The sequence below is a fragment of the Eriocheir sinensis genome, chromosome 12 (genome assembly GCF_024679095.1).
Source record: "Eriocheir sinensis breed Jianghai 21 chromosome 12, ASM2467909v1, whole genome shotgun sequence".
NCBI classification, from domain to species: Eukaryota; Metazoa; Arthropoda; class Malacostraca; order Decapoda; family Varunidae; genus Eriocheir; species Eriocheir sinensis.
Genome location: NC_066520.1, coordinates 6,882,909 through 6,904,265, shown reverse-complemented (window position 1 = coordinate 6,904,265; position 21,357 = coordinate 6,882,909). Strand labels below are relative to the sequence as shown.

Here is a 21,357-nt window from a genome sequence, read left to right as displayed (position 1 = left end):
GATAAAGAGGATGAAAACAAGAAGGGTGTGGGGAGGGAGGGACAGTGGGAAGAGTCATGTGGTCCTGAGGGAGAGTCAGGTGAGGTCCTGAGAGAGTCATAGCAGGTCAGGACTTCAGTCAGGACATGACCTGACCCTCACTTCTGCCCCACCCTCCCCACACCCTTTCCATTTTACCTTCTGTGTGTGTGTAATTCACCTCTTGGTCTGCTGCGGGTCTCTCTTGAGACAGCCAGCCGTTCCCCTACGGAAGAACACAGAGCTCGTAGTACCGATCTTTGGGTAGGACAGACCACTCACTCACAACACACCGCGACAACGAGGTCACAACTCCTTGCCTGATGTCGCGTACCTACTCACTGCTAGGTGAACAGGGGCTACACATGAAAGAAGATAAACCCAACTTATCTTCACCCGGCCGGGGAATTGAACTCCAGTCCATCTGGTTGTGAGCCAAACGTTCTATCCACTGAGCTACCGGGCCGTGTGTGTGTGTGTGTGTGTGTGTGTGTGTGTGTTTGTGTGTGTGTGTGTATTTACCTACGCGCTTGCTTCATTCCATAGGTATGGCGCTAAAATCAAGGATCGCGAAACTTGAGGTATTGAAATCCATTTAAAAGCACTTATTGGTTCTGACCTGTGTAAAATAATGACTTTTTCAGACTTTACTCCCTTGTTATCACAATTTTTTCGATTTTACTCCCTTGTTATCTCAAAATACGTACCTTGTTAATAGGCAAAAAATGGGAAGTAAGAACAGTTCGTTTTTAAGCCGCAGTTGAAGGCGGCTGCCTTACAATTGGCTGGCAGTTCTGAATACACGCTTGTGATCCACGTGGTGTCATCTGCTAAAGTAAGGGCGGTCGCCCGCGGTCACCCGTGGGACAGTTAAACAAACCTATATATTTCTGGTAGTTTTCTGTGTTATGAAATAATCTGCTAACTCTTTCTGTTAAAAATCATGAAATCACTAATATCATGATTGACTTTTTAATGCCTATTGAACGTAAACCGCTGCCGCCATCATAAAATAGCTCGCAGAGAGGTTCAACTTGCTTACTCTTTCCATATTTCCCTCACCGCTCACAAAGATCACAAGCTGACAGACTAGAACAAAACCAGGCAAATTAATACTTTTAATGCTGTGTATTCCCACAGCGCACATGTGTGGACAGCAGAATGATTAATTTCATCGGGGAGATATTTCTCGCAACACCGGCCAGTGTAATGGACCTCCTTCTTCTTTTGACCTGTAACACTTTGTATCACTTCTTAGGTCCTCCTTCTCCACACTTTTATACTTCACAACATGCACTTAGGCCACTTTCACAATCATTTTGTTTGTGTAGATCATTACCAATGGCGGCGATCGCCGCTATCGTATTTCCAAGTGAAACTGGCCGATCGGGTAGTGGCGGCTGCGGGGTTAGCCTAGCCCCGCACTTACCAAACACTCTCAACATCTCTCCCTTCGTCTGCAGCCGCCATTACCCCATCGGCCAGTTTCACGTGAAACACTAAGCGGCGATCGCTGCCATTGGTAACGATCAAAACAAAGTGACTATGAAAGCGGCCTTAGTTACTTAACAGTGCACACTTGTACACTTCACCCTGAACTCAGGTGTTATTCTGTCCTTTTCTTTCCCTGATTTTGCTCTTTTATACCCTTTTTGGCTATTTTTCACTACAGGTAACTCGATTTGCGCGTGTTTGGTTTACGTGTTTTTGAAATAACGTGGGGTCCAAAATCCAAATAAATGTTTAATTTACACGTTTATTCACTTATACGCGATATTTTATGGATGTCTCATGCAACTGGACTCACACGGCGCCGCGGCCACACAGCTGAGCTCAGTTCTTCCCGCTCGCCACTTGAACAACAATACAGTACCCACGCTGCCACGCTACTCAACAATAGGGGTGGGCAGGTACCAGTACCAGTACCGGTGCTAACGGTAGCAGCTATACAGTACGGTACTGGTACCGGACTGCTCGGTACCGGTACCAATACTAGCCAGTCGCTCATGGTGTCCCTCATTTCTTCCTCACACAAGTGAGGCTGAGACTGAGTGCCTGAGTGGATATCTCGGTGATATGGTTATTCTCTCTCTCTCTCTCTCTCTCTCTCTCTCTCTCTCTCTCTCTCTCTCTCTCTCTCTCTCTCTCTCTCTCTCTCTCTCTCTCTCTCTCTCTCTCTCTCTCTCTCTCTCTCTCATGTTCTCTCTTAGCTTCCACCGTCAAGTGGTCCAGTGTAACACGATTGACTTCAAAAAAAAAGCTCCCTCCTTCCACTTCCTTACTTAATATCAACTTCTTCTGATCTCTCTCTGATTAATGTAAAATCACTTAGGTTTAAGGACAGAGTCTCCATGGGGTCTCTGGTCTGATTTTCTATGTAAATCTCTCTCTCTCTCTCTCTCTCTCTCTCTTTCCACTGAATGAAGTGAATATTTATATTTCGATAGAAACCTACCTCATGTTTGATTTACATTGTTTTTGATTTACGCGACCTCTTCAAGGACACAATACTTGCATAAATCGAGAGTTACCTGTATTACTTTTCACCGTCGCTGCCATGCATTACAGGTCAGAAGAAGAAGAAGAAGAAGAAGAAGAAAAGGAAAACAACACCGGGAGATCTACAATTTTCATAGACTTGAGAAGAAGATTTTTGGACTGTGGTTCCACAGCACGGGGTGTTCTCTTATCTTGTTAATCAAATAGTAAACAAAGCAGCTCTGCCAGTCCATTTACGAATCTCTTGGTGGTTCATCTTCCACTGCTCCTCACTCCTCAGCCACTGCCGTCATCTGTTTGTTCACATGCAGCCGTTCGGTACCCATGTACCCACGCTCGTACTCACAACTGTTTTCCATTCATAAGGACAACCAACAACACGCTCCCGGTTGGGCATACGGGCAACCGCGGTTGTCCATAGCCCCAATGATTTGACACCGCCTCTTAAGGCAGCATGCATGACGCCGATGGTAGGTAGACGTGACCCGTACATGTCAAAGCAACGTGAAACTCGTGGCGGTAATGCGCAAAAGTCGTGATGGTAAGAATTTAGTACTAAGTGCTAAAGTCGAGGATCGCGAAACTCGGATAGCGCGAAACTCAAGAGGGTACTGTATTCTTGGCTTCTTTGTACAGCTTTAAAAACTCCTCCCACTTGTCTTGTGTACTTTTGGCTTTGTACAGCCCACTCCAATTTGCATTCTCAAAAAAAGTCCTCATATTTACAAAGTCTGCCTTAGAGTAGTTACTTCTCCCTATTTTGTGATCCTCTTTTCGGTCAATCATTCTCTTTTCTTTTACTTCAAATTCCACAATCGCATGGTCACTCCTTGATATTGGGCAATCTATTTTATTATTTTCTATTACTTCCAGTTCCTTGCTAAAAACCAGGTCTAATCTTGATGCCTCTCCTTCTTTCCCGAATCTAGTGTGTTTCTTAATCCATTGCGTCAGCACATGCTCCATTGCCAGTTGCAGAAGTCTTCCTCCCCACGACTCTTCTGTTCTCTGCATCTGCCAATCCTCCCATTCTACCTCTTTGCAATTAAAATCACCCATCAAAATTATTTTCTCACCCTCTCTTAACATTCCATCCAGGCAACTTACTGTGTCTTGTATCATTTGTTCATATTCTTGGGCCTTCCATGCATTGTGTGTGTGTGTGTGTGTGTGTTTGTGTGTTAAGTACATTATGATATTTTCTCGTATTAGTACAGTACGACGGCAATACATAGGTAACATGGAGTAACGGTACTGATATTTTCTTTAGTGTGACTTATGATAGAGGAATTGTACTGTACTGTACTGCATGCTCTGGTATGGAGTTGGGGCTCCAGTGCTTGGGTGAATTTTGTTCCTGTCCACCCCAGGAACTCGGCAAGGAGGTTATCAGCTTCATTGTTGGTGAACCTGCCAAAGTCAGCCTCTTGGAAGGGTGCGGGCTCAGACTCTGAAGTAGCAGAGGTTTCAGGAAGTGTTAGTGTCCCTGACCCTGTGCTCTTAATTTTTTGTGCCCATAACCAAGCACAGCCTGAGTCTGCCCCTGAGTGACTGTGAGTCACTGCCGCTCAGGGGCGGGCTCAGGCTGTGCTTGGTTATGGGCAAGTAAAATTAAGAACTCAGTGATCTGCTTTTGTTTGAGGGAGTTCATGCATCTGTGGTGTGTGTCCAAATAGCCCTCCAATATTTTGTTACTGCTGATGCCACACCTGTCTGAAGCACTGGTGAGTGTTGAATCTTGCCTGAGGGTGTGGTTGATCAGTTCCCCATGGCTGAGTAGCTCAGAAATCAATGCTAAAGACAGACCCTCCTGTCTGACATTATCCACATTCTCCTTCTCTTGGCTTTGGTCTAGCTCAGCAAGTTTGTTCTCTGCCATCAGGTCTTCAGCAGTGATGGCCTACGCATGCATGTTTTTAATATCCTCAGTTGTTGTGCTCGAGAAACCAGACCCTGGGATCTGCGTTACCTCCTCTGCAGCTGCCTCAACTTGTGTTTTGTTCTGGTGGTGGTTTTAAGGGAAGGGAGGAGGTCATTGTGTCCTGTTAGCCATAAACCGGATATCAATAACACTTGTTTAGATGACTGCAAGTCGATGACTGTTGGTGGGAAGGCAAGCCTTGATCTTGATCTTGATCTACATACTGTGCTTGTGACCTGTTAAGAGTCTTGCCTTGGTATAGATAGATCACCACTCAGATTTCCTTCTTACCAATTTTCATGCTTAGGGGCTCTTCCTCAACTAGTCATAGGCCAAGGAGGTGCCAAACTGACCTCAATGCCAGAATGGAAGACACTTATAGGTCACCATCAAATCAAAACACACGCCCGAGATACACGAGAAGTGTTCTCGATGCCCCTGTGATATATGAGGGATATCTGTAATACTTTTGCCCAACTGGAAAGCTGACAAAGAAAATGGTGATTGCTGCATTGCCGCTGCCTCTGCCTAATTGTTTACGTGTGTCAGCTGAGGAACTGCTTGTAGTTATGAATAATTTTTTTTATTACTGTTCGATATTTTCATTCATTGATTTCATGTCTATATTAACCCCTACGAGACGGGCCGAGTTGTAATTTCCTGTCTCGCCGTACGGGCTAACACGCGTCAATCTCTTATTTTCATCGATATTCACTGCATCAAAACTTTAACTAGAGAAACAAGGTGGATGAAATATGCATTCTGACTATCATTAACCCTTTCCTTGCGCGCGGTGCGGATGCGACTATCCCCTCAGGCGCAGTCAGGCAGCCCAATGGGGGGTCTCTTTTAACCTCTGTATCTCAAAAACTATTTATCACAACTAAAAACCAAAAACACCATTGGAAAGAGGAGGTCCTGATCTAAAGGAGTTGGTTATGTATGCCTCTCTTGCGAAAGTACATGCACGTTCAGGGAGTGTTGAACGTTAACACTTACCTCAGTGCGTGCGCAATGATCAGCCATATTGAGGGAACTGCGGACATCTCTCCTTGAGGTTCTGGCAAGGGAGTATTGCCAACTGCAATATTTACAACTATTTGGTCAAAGAATCAGTCAGTTGATAGGTGAAGCTATGTATAAATGCTGCTATAATGGGCAAGAACATCCACCAAATTTAGTGAAGAACCCACTCAATTGGCAATCCTGTGTTGTGAGAAATAGTGTTGGAACACTTTCATACGCGGGAAATTTGAGTGCGGCTGGAGCTCACAGCGAGCGTTTAGCACCACAAGCAAATACGCCTAACGCTCGCTGCGAGCGTTTAGCAATGAAAGGGTTAACTCTTCCTCTTTCAAATGGAATCTTACCAAAGTGTCTAGATTCTGTAGTTATTGAGATACAGTGTGTTGAATGGGAGTAATTACTGCAGATATTTGGTGACCGAGTCACTGTGTCCGTTTTCTTTCTTGACTCTGGCTTGCTATGGCTTAGACTAACACGCAGTGGAGGTGTGATAACGTTATCACCCCGCACTCTCCTTCCCCTCTCAACTCGTGTTTGTCTCGCTCTCCTCACTCTTATTCCTCTTCTGTCTGCTCTTCCTCGTGTATGGCCTCTTGCATCATTCTGGGAGGAGAAGATTCAGCAGAGGAAGAGGATAATGCAAACTCAATCCCCCTCCTGGACCATGGAGGAGATACAGGTGGACAAGAACTTAGTGAAGATGTAAGGGGAGCAGAAGGCTGCCTTGTCCAAAGTCTGTATATACCAAGTCAAGTCATATGCAGCTTTGTGGGAGGACGTTGCTTGGAGCCAAACTAGAGAATGTAGACACTGGGATTTAGAGAAAACGAAGAAAGGTGGACTAATTTAAATCAATCCCTTCAACTTGCCACCCCCTCACACCCCACACTGCGATTTGTAGGCATTGGAATTACAGTCACACATAGCTCAATAAAAGGGCATATTTTTTTTGTCAAAGGCTTGCTTGAATGCGTGGTGAAAGAAGGCAAGAACCCATATCCAAAGTGCACACACCGCCGCAGCTTTAGTCACCCGTGAACTGGTGGGTACTTGGATTCAAATGACGTCACCCCGCTGCTCCACCCCAAACTGCCCCCTGCGCGTGCTAGTAGCAGTTTTGAAGGCAGAGTGACTTGACTTGTTATGTATAGACCTTGACCTTGTCATTTCCTGCCCACTGGTGGATGAGGCAGTAATAGGTGTGGAACGTGTCGCAGCAGTGCACGTGGTCAGAGCTGGTGGACCTGAGGTGGTTGCCCCATCATCATTGCTACAGGTAACTCTCGATTTACGCGAGTTTGGGTTATGCGTTTTTTAAATGACGCGGGGTCCAAAATCCAAATAAATGTTTAATTTACACGTTTTTTTCACTCTTACGTGATATTTTATGGAGTGGCCACCAGATGTCTCACGCAACTGGAATCACACAGCGTCGCAGCCACACAGCTGAGCTCAGTTCTTCCCGCACGTCACTTGAACAACAATACAGTACCCACGCTGCCATGCTACTCAACAACAACACCCTCGCTGCTGTGGAGTGGCCACCAGATGTCTCACGCAACTGGACTCACACGGCGCTGCTGCCACACAGCTGAGCTCAGTTCTTCCCGCACGCCACTTGAACAACAATACAGTACCCACGCTGCCACACTACTCAACAACAACACCCTCGCTGCTGTGCTACCATGAGGGGAAGGGCAGCCAGAGGAGGAACCACGAGAGGGAGAGGAGTCAGAGTGATACAGTAGGCAATAAAGGCACAAACCTACCTCTTGTTTGATTTACATTGTTTTTGATTTACATGACCTCCTCAAGGACACAATACTCGTGTAAATCGAGAGTTACCTGTACTTGTATTATGCCACTCAGAATCACTGTCACTCCAGTCAAAATCACTTTCCAGAGTTACAACAGAAATATCAAGTTCATGTTCTATTGCACTGTCGGAAGGTCTGGCACTTGAGTGATCAGTATGTGATGAACTAGCTATTGGAGTGGACGTAGTCACTGGCCGCACGGAGCGACGAGGCGTTTCGAACGTAGATATTTTATTTTTACACGTCCATCCACTAAGAAAGCCTCAGATGCACCGAGTCGATGATAAAAGTACTCAGGACAAGTGTTGACATATTTGGGGAGAAAAAAATTTGGGAGAATGGCTAACATGAGCGAAACATAAGTTGAGCGGCGATCACCTCCACCCATCCACTGTCAACCGAATGGTGATTGCCGCTCCCGTCCCGTAAGGGTTAACCCCTAACAGGCGGGTGATGTTTTTTTGCGGTTGCCACATAGAGGGCGGGTGACGGGATTTTCTGCTCTGCCTTTCTCTTATGTAATTTTGAAGTTTGCATGGAGATTTATGGGTCAGCATCACTCCTCGGCTGCCACACAACTCATACGCACCACATTCTGTATTCCCATTACTGTAACAATTGCAGGAGGAGTGTGTTCTGGTTCTTCCTCGTCTGATTCCGTGCCTGAGATTTCATGGCCAATGACTCCAAACCCTTGATTCACAGGAAGGCTGAGCCCCACTATAGTTCAACCTAGCAATGGGTGCCATCCTTTAGATTAACCTTGATATGGTTGGTAATGGTGGAAGTGATGCTGAGGCCCCTGAGGATGTATCCTACCACCCTTCAGGGTCATCAATTTCAGAATATAAAGGGGCTTTGCAGTGGGTCCTGGGTGCTCAGTAATATATCTTCAATTGTTCTTTAATTATAATAATTTTATATATGACTTTTTTCATGCTAAACTATGCAAAGCTGAAACCATGCATAAATAAAAACATGCATGTGGAGGGACCACTGTAGATAAAGTTTATTAAATTTTTCAATGATAGCGATGAAATTAATGAATTTTGCCATGATTTTGAATCTTTACCAGAAAATCCAGAGGATGAACTAAAACAGCAGCAGCAACAGCTGCTGCAGCAGCAGCCGCCAAGCAAGGAGGCTGGCACTAGCAGCGGTGGTGACCATGGCAGTGATAGTGGGGCTAGCGGGGGCCAGGTGATATTCAGCGAAGACTTGCCGGAGGGTCTAGAGTCTTACGTCACCCTAACAGGCACCATCAAACGTGGAAAGAAGAAAGGGCACAGCATCGATGTCAAGGTCAGTATTTATTTATTTATCAATGGGGTATTTTCATCTTTGCCGGGTGTCACCAGCGATTCAGCTATTGTGCCCATAAAGCTTGAACTATTATTTTAATTATCATAAATTACCTGTGTTTCTCTGGGACTTGTAACAATTACACTTAAGTATAGTAAGTGACACTGTTATTTATAGAAATGTAGCTGATCATTCTCGTTGTTTTATTTATTTGTAAACGAAAGAAAATAAATGCTGTATAGAAGCCTATCCTCATCATAAATCGTTTTTGCATGAAAGCCCTGTGAAATCAAGCAGAAATGGGCTTTTTGAAAAATTCTGTTCACATTAGTACAATATATGCTGAATACCTGCTTATGGTGTATCAGTGTCGCTTTTGGTGAAATTTATCAAAAACTTTAGGATGTCAAGCAACTCTACAGAATGCATAGCCTCCATTGTTTGATCTCTGTGTGTGTTTTGCTCCTCCCACAACTCCTGGCCTTAACCCCGAAAAGACGACAAAAAATCTAAAGGGTGCCTCTGAAGATTGCAAAAAACAGCTGTTTTTCAAATACTTTTCTCATAAAAACTCATTTAATAAAAGTTTTAGTTTCAAGCTGGTTCTAGTGGTACATATGTTTTATAAATTATTTTTGTAATTACTCTGGAAATTACGATAAACTGAAAATAAGTAATTTTCGTATTCATCGTACAAAAATTTTCATAGAACAAAAGTTGTATATATTGAAGATACAAAGACAAAAAAATGTACATTTTGATGAAAAAAATCGAGTTTTACTAACATCAAGGCAGGTCAGAAGTGGCACCTTATGGCGGATTGTGCCCATACATACCTCAGCGGCTTTAGAACTTTACACAGCTTTTAGTGCCTGGTTTTGAGGTGGTACAATGAACCCTACATACTAGGGTGTCGTCATCACCTGAGTCGGACAATTTATGAATGGGCGGGACAGCTGCACGAGGGGCATCCTCGTCCTGTCACTGTCACTGGACACGGCAGTCTCACTACATATACCCAAGAGAGTGTGTCCTTTATCCATCACAACTGGCCATGTGGATGAGCCTCTAAGCCTAAGGTTGTTGATTAGTATATTTCAGATGAAGAACAATAGCAAAGGTCACGAGGAAACAAGAGATAGAAAAGAAAACGGAGGCATCCGCAAGCAGGACACTCATCCTTTCACGCAACCCGCCAATATTTCCACCTGCGGGGCACTCATCCTTTAGGGGTTAAATGTCAATACCTTTGACCTGCCCATGCTTCTGGTACCATCATGCATCCACCCAAAGACTTGGTCCACCCCATACAACAAGCTGCAGTCAGTTGAGGGCAGAGTATAGTATGATAGGAGCAGGAGCTAGTGACTTCAAGGAGACAAACACTTGGCCTTCCCAGTGTTGGGGGGGTTGTCGAGACGCCTGACACCCTAATGTTTTTGATAGATTTCACCGAAGGTAAGACTGATATACCATAAGCAGGTACTCAGGAAATATTGTAATGTACAGTACCCTCTCAAGTTTCGCGCTATCCGAGTTTTGCGATCCGCGAGTCTTGTTGGTAGTCCTAAATTCTTACCATCCCAACTTTCGCGCATTATCACCCCGAGTTTCAAGGTGCCTTAACATGTACGGGTCACATCTACTTTCCATCGGCGTCATGCATGTTACCTTTATAGGTAGTATTACACTGAACGTTTTCCTCCAAACATTGTGGCTATGTAGAGAGAGAGAGAGAGAGAGAGAGAGAGAGAGAGAGAGAGAGAAAACGGGAAGAGGGAACGGGTCATTTTGAAGCTGCAGTTGAAGGTGGCTCTTACGATTGGCTGACAGTTCTGATAACACGCTTGTAATTCGCCGGGAGTCCGATGATGTTATCGCTGACGCTCACCCTATCAGCGGCTTCACTGCCTTTAGGCGGTGTCACAATGGCCGTTTTCATCCAACCGTTGGGTTGCCATTGGGTATGTTTAGTTTGCATGAACCACTCACCAAAGAAGTTCTAACACACTTGGAAATGTCGAAGTAATTTTTTTTTTGTGAGAAACATCTGCCATGGTTCATGACGAGTCTGGTGTGTGTGTGTGTGAGTGTGTGTGTGTGTGTGTGTGTGTGTTTATTGTTACAGGTAACTCTCGATTTATGTGAGTATTGTGTCTTTGAAGAGGTCACGTAAATCAAAAACAATGTAAATCAAACGAGGTAGGTTTCTATCGAAAAATAAATATTCACTTCATTCAGTGGAGAGAGAGAGAGAGAGAGAGAGAGAGAGAGAGAGAGAGAGAGAGAGAGAGAGAGAGAGAGAGAGAATATCCATATCACCGAGATATCCACTCAGGCACTCAGTCTCTGCCTCACTTGTGTGAGGAAGAAATGAGGGACGCCATGAGCGACTGGCTTGTATTGGTACCAGTACTGAGCAGTCTGGTACCGGTACCGTACCGTATAGCTGGTACCAGTACCTGCCCACCCCTATTGTTGAGTAGCGTGGCAGCGTGGGTACTGTATTGTTGTTCAAGTGGCGCTCGGGAAGAACTGAGCTTAGCTTTGTGGCCGCGGCGCCGTGTGAGTCCAGTCGCGTGAGACATCTGGTGGCCACTCCACAGCAGTGAGGGTGTTGTTGTTGTTGAGTAGCGTGGCAGCGTGGGTACGTACTGTATTGTTGTTGAAGTGGCGCGTGGGCAGAACTGAGCTCAGCTGTGTGGCCGCAGTGCCATGTGAGTCCAGTTGCGTGAGACATCTGGTGGCCACTCCACAACAGCGAGGGTGTTGTTGTTGTTGAGTAGCGTGGCAGCGTGGGTACTGTATTGTTGTTCAAGTGGCGCGTGAGAAAAACTGAGCTCAGCTGTGTGGCCGTGGTGCCGTGTGAGTCCAGTTGCGTGAGACATCTGGTGGCCATTCCACAGCAGCGAGGGTGTTGTTGTTGTTGAGTAGCGTGGCAGTGTGGGTACTGTATTGTTGTTCAAGTGACGCGTGAGAAGAACTGAGCTCAACTGTGTGGCCGCGGTGCTGTGTGAGTCCAGTTGCGTGAGACATCTGATGGCCACTCCACAACAGCGAGAGTGTTGTTGTTGTTGAGTAGCGTGGTAGCGTGGGTACTGTATTGTTGTTCAAGTGGTGTGCGGGAAGAACTGTGCTCAGCTGTGTGGCCGCGGCGCCGTGTGAGTCCAGTTGCGTGAGACATTTGGTAGATGCTCAATAAAATATCGCATATAAGTGAAACAAACGTGTAAATTAAACATTTATTTGGATTTTGGACCCCGCGTTATTTAAAAAACGCGTAAACCAAACTTGCGTAAATCGAGAGTTACCTGTACTCGATCCACGTGTTTATGTGGTTGGAGTCTAGATGGGTGGGTTAATTGGCCCCTTACGTGCAATGGTGACATTGAGAACTGGCACGGAGGAACCACAGACATGCCACACCCACAACAGCTTCTTCCTGCCATTTAACTGCAGCAACAAGTCCATAACTTGGGTAATGGCAGCACAAGCCGCGACAGCCCCTACTTTAGCAGACGACGCCATGTCAATACAGGGCAAGTGCTTTGTTTACGTTGTGGTTGTGGATACGGGCAACTGACCTTGGCCGTGTGTAACGCACACCAGGAAAAGTTGGATTTGCTGGTTGCCCTTGCTGCCGCCAACGCGGGGGGAAGAAAAAGGCCCAGGGTGACACCAGCTTATGGACAACCAACAACTCGCTCCTGGATGGGCGCACGAGCACTGCCAGTAGCCACTACGGTTAGAGGAAAACGGCCAGTGTGCCACTGCCCCAAGGCAGCGAGGCCGCTGACAGGGTTAGCGCCGGCGATGATTTCATCAGACTCCCAGCGAATCACAAGCGTGTTTTCAGAGCTCAGCCAATCTTGAAGCTTCAACTGTGGCTTTGAAACAACCCGTTCTCTCTTCCTGTTTTCTTCCTTTTTCCAAGGTACATATTTTGAGATAACAAGGGAGTAAAGGAGGAAAAAACATGAGCTCTGGGGAGCAGCATGAGCCAATTATAATGGCGCCACTATAAACAGTTGCCTGCGCCATGACGGGCTCAGGGCCGACCATCAGGCCCAGATGGATAGTCTACCGGCGCAATAGCCCACATGTAAAAAAGAAAAAGAAAATAAAATAAATAAATAAAATAAATAAAATAAAAATCTCCATGGGTCAGAACAGATAAGTGCTTTTTCAGTGTTTTCAATACCTTGAGTCTTGTGATCCTCGAGTTTAGAGCTATACCTCTGGAACGAAGCGAGCGCGAAACTTGAGACGGTACTGTAAATAGAATTTTTTAAAAAGCCCATTTTTGCTTGATTTTGCAGGGCTTTCATGCAAGAATGATTTTTTATGAGGATAGGCTTCTGCTTTGCATTTATTTCCTCTCATTTACAAATAAATAAAACAACAAGAATGATCAGCTGCATTTTTATCAACAACAGTGTCACTAACTGTATTGAAGTGTAATTGTTACAAGTCCCAGAGAAACCTGTAATTTACGATAATTGAAAGAACATATCAAGCTTTTGGGGCACAATATCCAAATCGCTGGCAATTTGCCTATTGCCACCTGCTGTACCACCTGCTAGCTGGCAACTTTAATTGACCCCAATAAGTAAGGGAGGTGAGGTGAATTACGAAGGAAGTTATATTCATTCTTTTCAGATTCTCATGAATTTTTATATGTATACATATTTTTACCTTAAGTATAAGATCCCCAAGCTTCATTGAGATAGAATTAGTACTTAGTGAGAATGATAATATAATGCACCCCCAAAAAGCCAAAAAATGACATAAACCCATTCTCTCCGGGAGACGTATATTCACGTCCTGGTCGTCAACTTTGGCCAACTGCTCCCACAAACAGGAGACGTGTATATAAGTCCTGTTTAATTTTTGTATGCCATAGCAGGGATATGTTTTCTGGGACATGGATGGTTTTAGAGGAAACAATATGGGTAATAAAATTGTACGGTAACGAAGAAGAAATTCAACTGTGAAAACTTTTGCAGTCTTTCGCAGACATATCTTTATCTCACACACACACACACACACACACACACACACACACAGCAAGTGTTTACCAAAGAATCATTATTTAATGAACCACAAGAAAACAACTTAGATGTATATATGGAAGAGGTCAAAATAGATAAAGAGGAGATAAAAAAGACTATTGGGGGAATTGGAAGAAGGGAAAGCCGTGGGACCAGATGGAGTTTCAGGTTTTATACTTAAAGAGTGCAGAAATGAGTTAGTCGGCCCGATATATGACATCATTAGGTGCTCAATAAAAACTGGCACAGTGCCTGGGGTGTGGAAGAGGGCAGAAGTGATACCTACATACAAAAGTGGAAAAAAGGAAGAACCCATAAATTACAGACCGGTGTCTCTGACCAGCATAGTGTGTAAAATATGTGATAAAGTAATAAAAGAACAATGGATGAGATTTCTAGAAGAACATAATCTAATCACAAACAATCAATATGGGTTTAGGAAAAGCCGCTCATGTGTGACAAACTTGCTGAGCTTTTACTCAAGAGTGACGGACAAATTACAGGAAAGAGACGGATGGGTGAATTGCATTTACCTAGACTTAAAGAAGGCATTTGACAAAGTTCCACATTCAAGACTGATGTGGAAACTAGAAAATAAAGGAGGATTGAGAGGGAAAATGAAGTGCTGGATGGAAAGCTACTTAAGAGGAAGAGAGATGAGAACCGTGGTTAAGGACACAAGATCGGAATGGAGAGCGGTGGAAAGTGGAGTGCCCCAGGGGTCGGTTTTAGCACCAGTACTCTTCCTAGTCTATATTAATGATATGCCAGAGGGAATAAACAGCTACATGAGCCTGTTCGCAGATGATGCTAAACTGCAAAGACATATAAGAAACAGTGAAGACTGCAAGGAGCTACAAGAAGACCTAAACAAGATTTGGAAATGGAGTCAGAAATGGGAGATGAAATTCAACGTGAAGAAATGTCATGTTATGGAAATGGGAAAAAGTGTAGAAAGACCAAAACGGACATATAAAATGGGAGATGGTGAAATATTAAAGAAAGTAAATGAAGAGAGAGACCTGGGAGTAATAATGCAAGATTATATGCAACCAGAAAATCATATAAATCAGATCTTCGGTAATACATATAATGGTGAGAAATATAGGCATACCATTCCACTACATGGACAAAGAAATGATGAAAAAATTAATTACTACTATGATCAGACTTAAACTAGGATACGTGGAAACAGTGTGGTCTCCACATATGAAGAAACACATAAAAAAACTAGAAGGAATACAGAGGATGGCAACAAAAATGGTTCCAGAACTGGAGGGACTGACATATGAAGAGAGACTAAAGGAAATGGACTTGCCAACACTAGAACAGAGAAGAGAAAGAGGAGACCTAATACAAATATATAGGCTAATGAGTAAAATGGAAGAAGTAGATAACGAGAAATTGCTACTAAGAGAGGAACCTTCCAGCAGGAATACTAGAGGACATAGTAAAAAGTTGAGGAAGGGAAGATGCTCAAGAGACATAAAGAAATATAGTTTCCCACAAAGAAATATAGAGGTTTGGAACAGATTAAGTGAAGAAATAGTATCGGCGAAGAGTGTGCAAAGCTTCAAGGAAAAGTCGGATAATTATAGATACGGAGACGGGACCACACGAGCATAAGCCCAGGCCCTGTACAATTACAACTAGGTAAATACAACTAGGTAAATACACACACACTAAAGAACTTACATGATGAAGAACAGCAAAACATTGAGGAGGAGGTGGAAGAAATTTATAGGGTAGGCCCATATATGTGGAAGGGAAAACAAGACCAGTTAAATTAAGACTAAGATCGCAGAAGGCAGCGGAAGAGATATTGTTCAGAACAACTAAGCTGAGGGAAACAGAAGGATGTAAGGATATATATATATATATATATATATATATATATATATATATATATATATATATATATATATATATGTATATATATATATATATATATATATATATATATACATATGTATGTATGTATGTATGTATATATATATATATATATATATATATATATATATATATATATATATATATATATATATATATATATATATATATATATATATATATATATATATATATATATATATATATATATATATATATATATATATATATATATATATATATATACAGTAAAACCCCGATTGTCCGAAAGCGGATTATCCGAAAAACCGGATTATCCGAAATTGATCTGGATAATGCAATTAAAATTATTTTTTTTCTATACTAAAACGTTATAAAACATCAAAAATAAATAAAAGTAACTACATATGTACTATATTAACACATTTAAAATTGATAAGAACAGTTAAAATGAATATGCTTTCTAATACGTATTGCCGAAATAGCTTGTAACGAATAGATCAATGTATTAGACAAAAAACATTAAACAAACTCTCAACAACACCACGTCCGCACCTTCACCCCAGCAAGGACGTAGGTGCGGCGAACGAACAAACTACTGCACGACTACTCTCACACCGTACTCTCAAGACAACGACACAAACACGACTCCCCTCTCCACTCCATGCCACATTCCCCTTCCAACATACGAGTTGCGCGATAATATGAGTCATCATACTGTGTCTCCACCTGCACGATGCATCAAGGTCACACTTGCAAGCTTGCACAACCATTCACAATCGCACTCTGCAACATTCACAATTCAGATCTGCAACGCTCACAAGTATCAACATACACTGGTCCAGACAAGGAGACACACAGACAAACATACAATAAAACATTTACATCACATGTTTTAAGCGTACTACTTTGTTTAGCGTAGCGTGTGTTTGTTTGGTTTCATTGTTTACATCGTCAGTCAGCGGCAGTCGCATCACACACTTCACACTGGCCAGTCGCATCGCGTTCTACCTGTGCTTGCCATGCAAACTGAAGGTTCATTTTGAGTCTTACCATAGCCAACTTGTGGACAAAAGCTACGACTACTTCAAGTGAAAAGAAGCTGCTCTGAAGGCCAGTCGCATTGATTCCACTGGTCAGTTCGCTCGTTAGAACAAAGCAGCGCTCTGGAGGCTTCATACAGAATTGCTCTAAAAAATCGCGCAGACCAAAAAGCCTCATACCATTGGTGAAAATCTAATGAAGCCTTGCATTCTGGAAACAACGATCGAAGTTGATTCATGTAGAACAGCAGGCACACAAGTTGAGGACAGTTTCCCTTTTGAATGATACAGTCAAAAGTAGGATCTCGGACATGAGTGAGGATATTCTCCTGCAAGTGGTGAGTGCTGTGAAGAGTAGTCCTGTTTATTCCTTGCAACTGGATGAGTCAACAGATGCTGCCTCATGTATCCAACTTATTGTTTATGTTCGCTACCTTGACAAGGAAGGTATGACGGATGAGTACTTGTACTCTGAGCTAGTGGTCACAACAACTTAGGGTAGGCGGTGGCCGAAGTGATAGCGTACTGGACCCACATTCGCCGCGTGATGGACGACGCGGGTTCGAATCCTCACGCTACCACTCGGATTTTTCGGTCACCGCCGAGTGGCTTAAAACTACCCACATGCTGTCCTGAAGACCACCCATCAACCCGGACTCTAGAGGAAGCCGTCCAAGCGAATCAAGTACGAGTTCCGGGGTGCAGCATGAGCCAATGCAAGATAGCGCCACTATAAACACTCGCCTGCGCCAGAACGGGCTGGGCCGACCATCAGGCCCCACCTGGAAGAAGCCTTGGGCCGACCATCAGGCCCCACCGGGAAGATGCCTACCGGCGCAATAGGCAACAACGTAAAAAAAAAAAAAAAAAAAAAAAAAACTTGTAGAGAAGATATTTTCAAAATCCTAGAAGCCTTCCTCATTAAACATGGGCTGAGTTGGAAAGCACTTGTCAGTCTGTGTACAGATGGGGCTCCTTCCATGATTCATGAAGAATGCTGCTCTGCATGTCTCCTTCACTCATTGCATGATTCATCTTTGTGCTTTGGCGATGAAGACTATCCCACCTGGACTTCAAGAAGTGCTCACTGACATTGTGAAGATTGTGAACCATATCCGAGGGAGCGCAACAACTTCAAGGATTTTTAAAGTGCTTTGTGAAGAAATGGGCTCTGTCTTCTCTGTTCTGTTTCACACGGAGATACGTTGGCTCTCACGTGGGAAAGTTCTGAATCGCGTGCTGCAGATTCGAGAGGAAATAACGATGCTGTTGCAAGAAGGTCGTACCTCGAAAGAAAATCTTCTTCACGAAATAATGCAAGATGACTGTTTCGTAACAAAGGTTGCCTACTTGGCTGATTTCTTCTCTGAAGTGAATTCCCTGAATATTTCACTCCAAGGAAACCTTGCAGTGCTGCACACAATTCGTGACAAAGTGGCAGTATTCAAGTGTAAGATTCAACTTTATGTGAAAAGAGTTCAGGCAGTGACACAACTTTCTTCCCTCATATGACAACTCTCCTAGATTCTATGGCAGAAGCTGAATGCAGTTTCCGTGAGGAGATCTCAACTCATCTTCTGGCAGTGAATGACGCCATCGAAAGTTACTTTCCAGGACTGGATGACCGCTGTACTGATGCATGGATCTCCAGACCCTTCTCAGTGAAGGACAGTACCATCTGTGATACTGATGTTGCTGCGAAGGTAGAATTTCTTCAAATTCGTGAGGATACTCAGTTGAAAGCCGATTTTTCTGAACAAGAGCTTCCGACATTTTGGGCGACACTGAATGACTACTATCCCCTTCTTTCGGTGCGTGTACTGACCATACTGGACCTCGACCTATCGCTGTGTGGCTGGATTCTCATCAATGATGGCACTGAAAACGAAGGCACGCAGTAGACTTGTGAGTGACAGCGACATGAGGTGTTGCCTGTTGAGCACTGCTCCTCACTTTGACGTACTTATGGCTGCAAAACAATGACGTCGATCCTCCCACTGATTGAATAAGTAGGTTTTATTTTATGTGCATTAGTTCCATGGATTTTGAAACAGCACTTGTAGGGGATCTGTGGCATTTTTCAAGGTCATTTATTTGTAATATTTTCTATAAGTCAGGATCTTCAAATAGTTTTGTTTTACCTTTCCTTTACACAAAGGTCACCATTACAAAATGTATTATAGGGGTCACGGCAATACCCTGGAGAGTCTCAGGGGGTCATACGATGAAAAATGTTAAGAACCACTGGTGTAAATCCTTATCAGTATTGAGACAGACTGGTAAAGATTGTGCCCCTCCTAACTGAAATCCTGGCTATGCCCCTGATATATATGTATATATATATATATATATATATATATATATATATATATATATATATATATATATATATATATATATATATATATATATATATATATATATATATATATATATATATATATATATATATATATATATATATATATATATATATATATATATATATATATATATATATATATATATATATATATATATATATATATATATATATATATATATATATATATATATATATATATATATATATATATATATATATATATATATATATATATATATATATATATATATATATATATATATATATATATATATCAGTAAATTCACAAAATTACTAAAATTCATCTAAATTAGGTTAAAAATTAGGTTAGGTTAGTTGGTTTGGTTAGGTTTGAGGTTAGGTTAGTTAATGCCCAGTAAATTTGTAAATTTCCTAAATTTTTAGTTTACAAATTTACTGGACCATCAACTAACCTAACCTAACCTAGCCTAACCTAACCTAACCTAATTTTTTAGTAATTTTGTGAATTTACCGATTGAAACAGTCACTTAGTAAATTTCCTGAAAATTCTAGGAAATTTACAAATTTACTGTTTTGAAGATTTTATTGTAACATATATATATATATATATATATATATATATATATATATATATATATAGAGAGAGAGAGAGAGAGAGAGAGAGAGAGAGAGAGAGAGAGAGAGAGAGAGAGAGAGAGAGAGAGAGAGAGAGAGAGAGAGGTTTTTATATTTATATATAAAAATACACATGTATTGTGTGTGTGTGTGTGTGTGTGTGTACAGATATTGAAAATGTAGGCCCTTACACTGTTATCTATTTTTTTTCTACCAGGTGAACCTATCCCGTGAAGAACTTGATGACCTTGAAGCTTCCATTACACAGACACTTGGACCAGACAAGCCCAAGCCAAGGTGCTCCCTTCGCTATGGACCTCACATCACCATCCTCTCTTTTATATGCTTCCCATTTGTCTTCCTGGTGTCCTCAGGGTATTCATTTTACCTTGGGACAATAACTTGGTACAGGTCAGTACAGTAGATGTATTAACTTTGAGAAGTCAATGTGTGTTGCCTTCAGCCTCGTTCCTCTGTTTTTAATTTATTGCTATCAAGTGTGCTTCCTAGTTGTTAGGGTTACGCAACACAAGGTTAAATTATTATGAAGTTTATTCACATTCTGTTGGTAATGGTAGTGAGCTTACTGAAGTTAAGTAACAATATTATTGACAACTCATTTTTCTGTTGGTAATGGTAGCGAGCTTTTACTGAGTTACTTTACAATACTGATTATAACTCATCATTCCAATTACCATGCAAGGGCATACTCATCACGGATCATTTCATAAAAATATAGAGAGTCCTGGCCATAGCTAACAAAAACTACCCTAGTCAAGTTTCTATGGTGCATAATTATACAAGAAAATGTCTCCCTTCAACCACCGATATGTGTTCACAAAGATGATCATGGGGGCAAGGTATTCGTGTGGGGTTAAGATACCGAGGGGGTGATCATAAGCCCACTCAAAAGGGAATGTTCACATACTCTATAATGACACACAACAAGTGAGGTACCAGCTCAGTCAGTAGTTAGGGAACCTGTTGGGTGAGGTTGAGGCGGTGTGTGTCAATTCAACTCTTATAAGTAACATTAACATTGTATGAAGATAACACACTAACAAGCTTGGTCCTTTGAAGCGGTGTGAGGGAGACTTGCTCACACCGTCAGCTTCTCACCTCCCCCCACTGCCCGCTGGCTAACCAGAGGCTAGTGAACGCATTTATCGGTGGTTTAGTTAACATACACTTGGCCTGTTCCACCAGTTCAGAAGGAGTTCAGAAGCAACTGGTTCTCTCTCATTTAATACAGGTGAAAAATTCTGCTCATCCCTCCTCTGTAAAAAAAAAACTAACTAATGATCATTCAGCACCTTCGGCTGAGGTGTAGTCACGCCACCAGCTCTACATCTGGTTCGTCTGTCTGTCTTGCGGTTCATAACCACCTGATTCATGAGCAACACATCAGTTATTACCATAGCTGGGCACGATAACATAAAACCTTATTCTCGATAACCGATAATGGAAAACCTTATCGGTGATAACCGATATTCGTTAAGTGGAGACACAAATATAGGCGATGACCGATAACCGATACCCGATATAAATCCACAATTCCGATACTAGCTAGCGATAAGTCCGATAGGCGAAAATGATACTATATTGATGTTTCAAATAAAAAACATAGATGAATTCAAGTAGTATGAATGCAAATAGTAGCAAGCGTAGACCTGTACAGGCTCACAAAGCTTTTTAACCGTAATTAAGAGTTGCTGGAAGGCTGAATCAGACACACAGTACCACCATCCTTGCTGTTTCTAGAACGACACTCTGTACGAGTTGTATTTATATGTGCAGAGTGTCGTTCTAGAAACAGCGAGGATTGTGGTACTGTATGTCTGATTCGGCC

General features: G+C 42.5%; 1 protein-coding gene across 1 annotated transcript in view; it reads left to right on the top strand.

Moving 5' to 3' along the window:
* Positions 1-21,357, top strand: part of LOC126997340 (transmembrane protein 169-like) — a gene marked incomplete at its 5' end in the record, with an annotated part of 56,384 nt that overhangs the window by 13,169 nt on the left and 21,858 nt on the right. The window contains 2 exons of the mRNA XM_050858384.1: positions 8,357-8,583; positions 19,726-19,919. Of these exons, the coding sequence (XP_050714341.1) occupies positions 8,357-8,583; positions 19,726-19,919 (421 nt within the window). The remainder of the gene's footprint in view (positions 1-8,356; positions 8,584-19,725; positions 19,920-21,357) is intronic.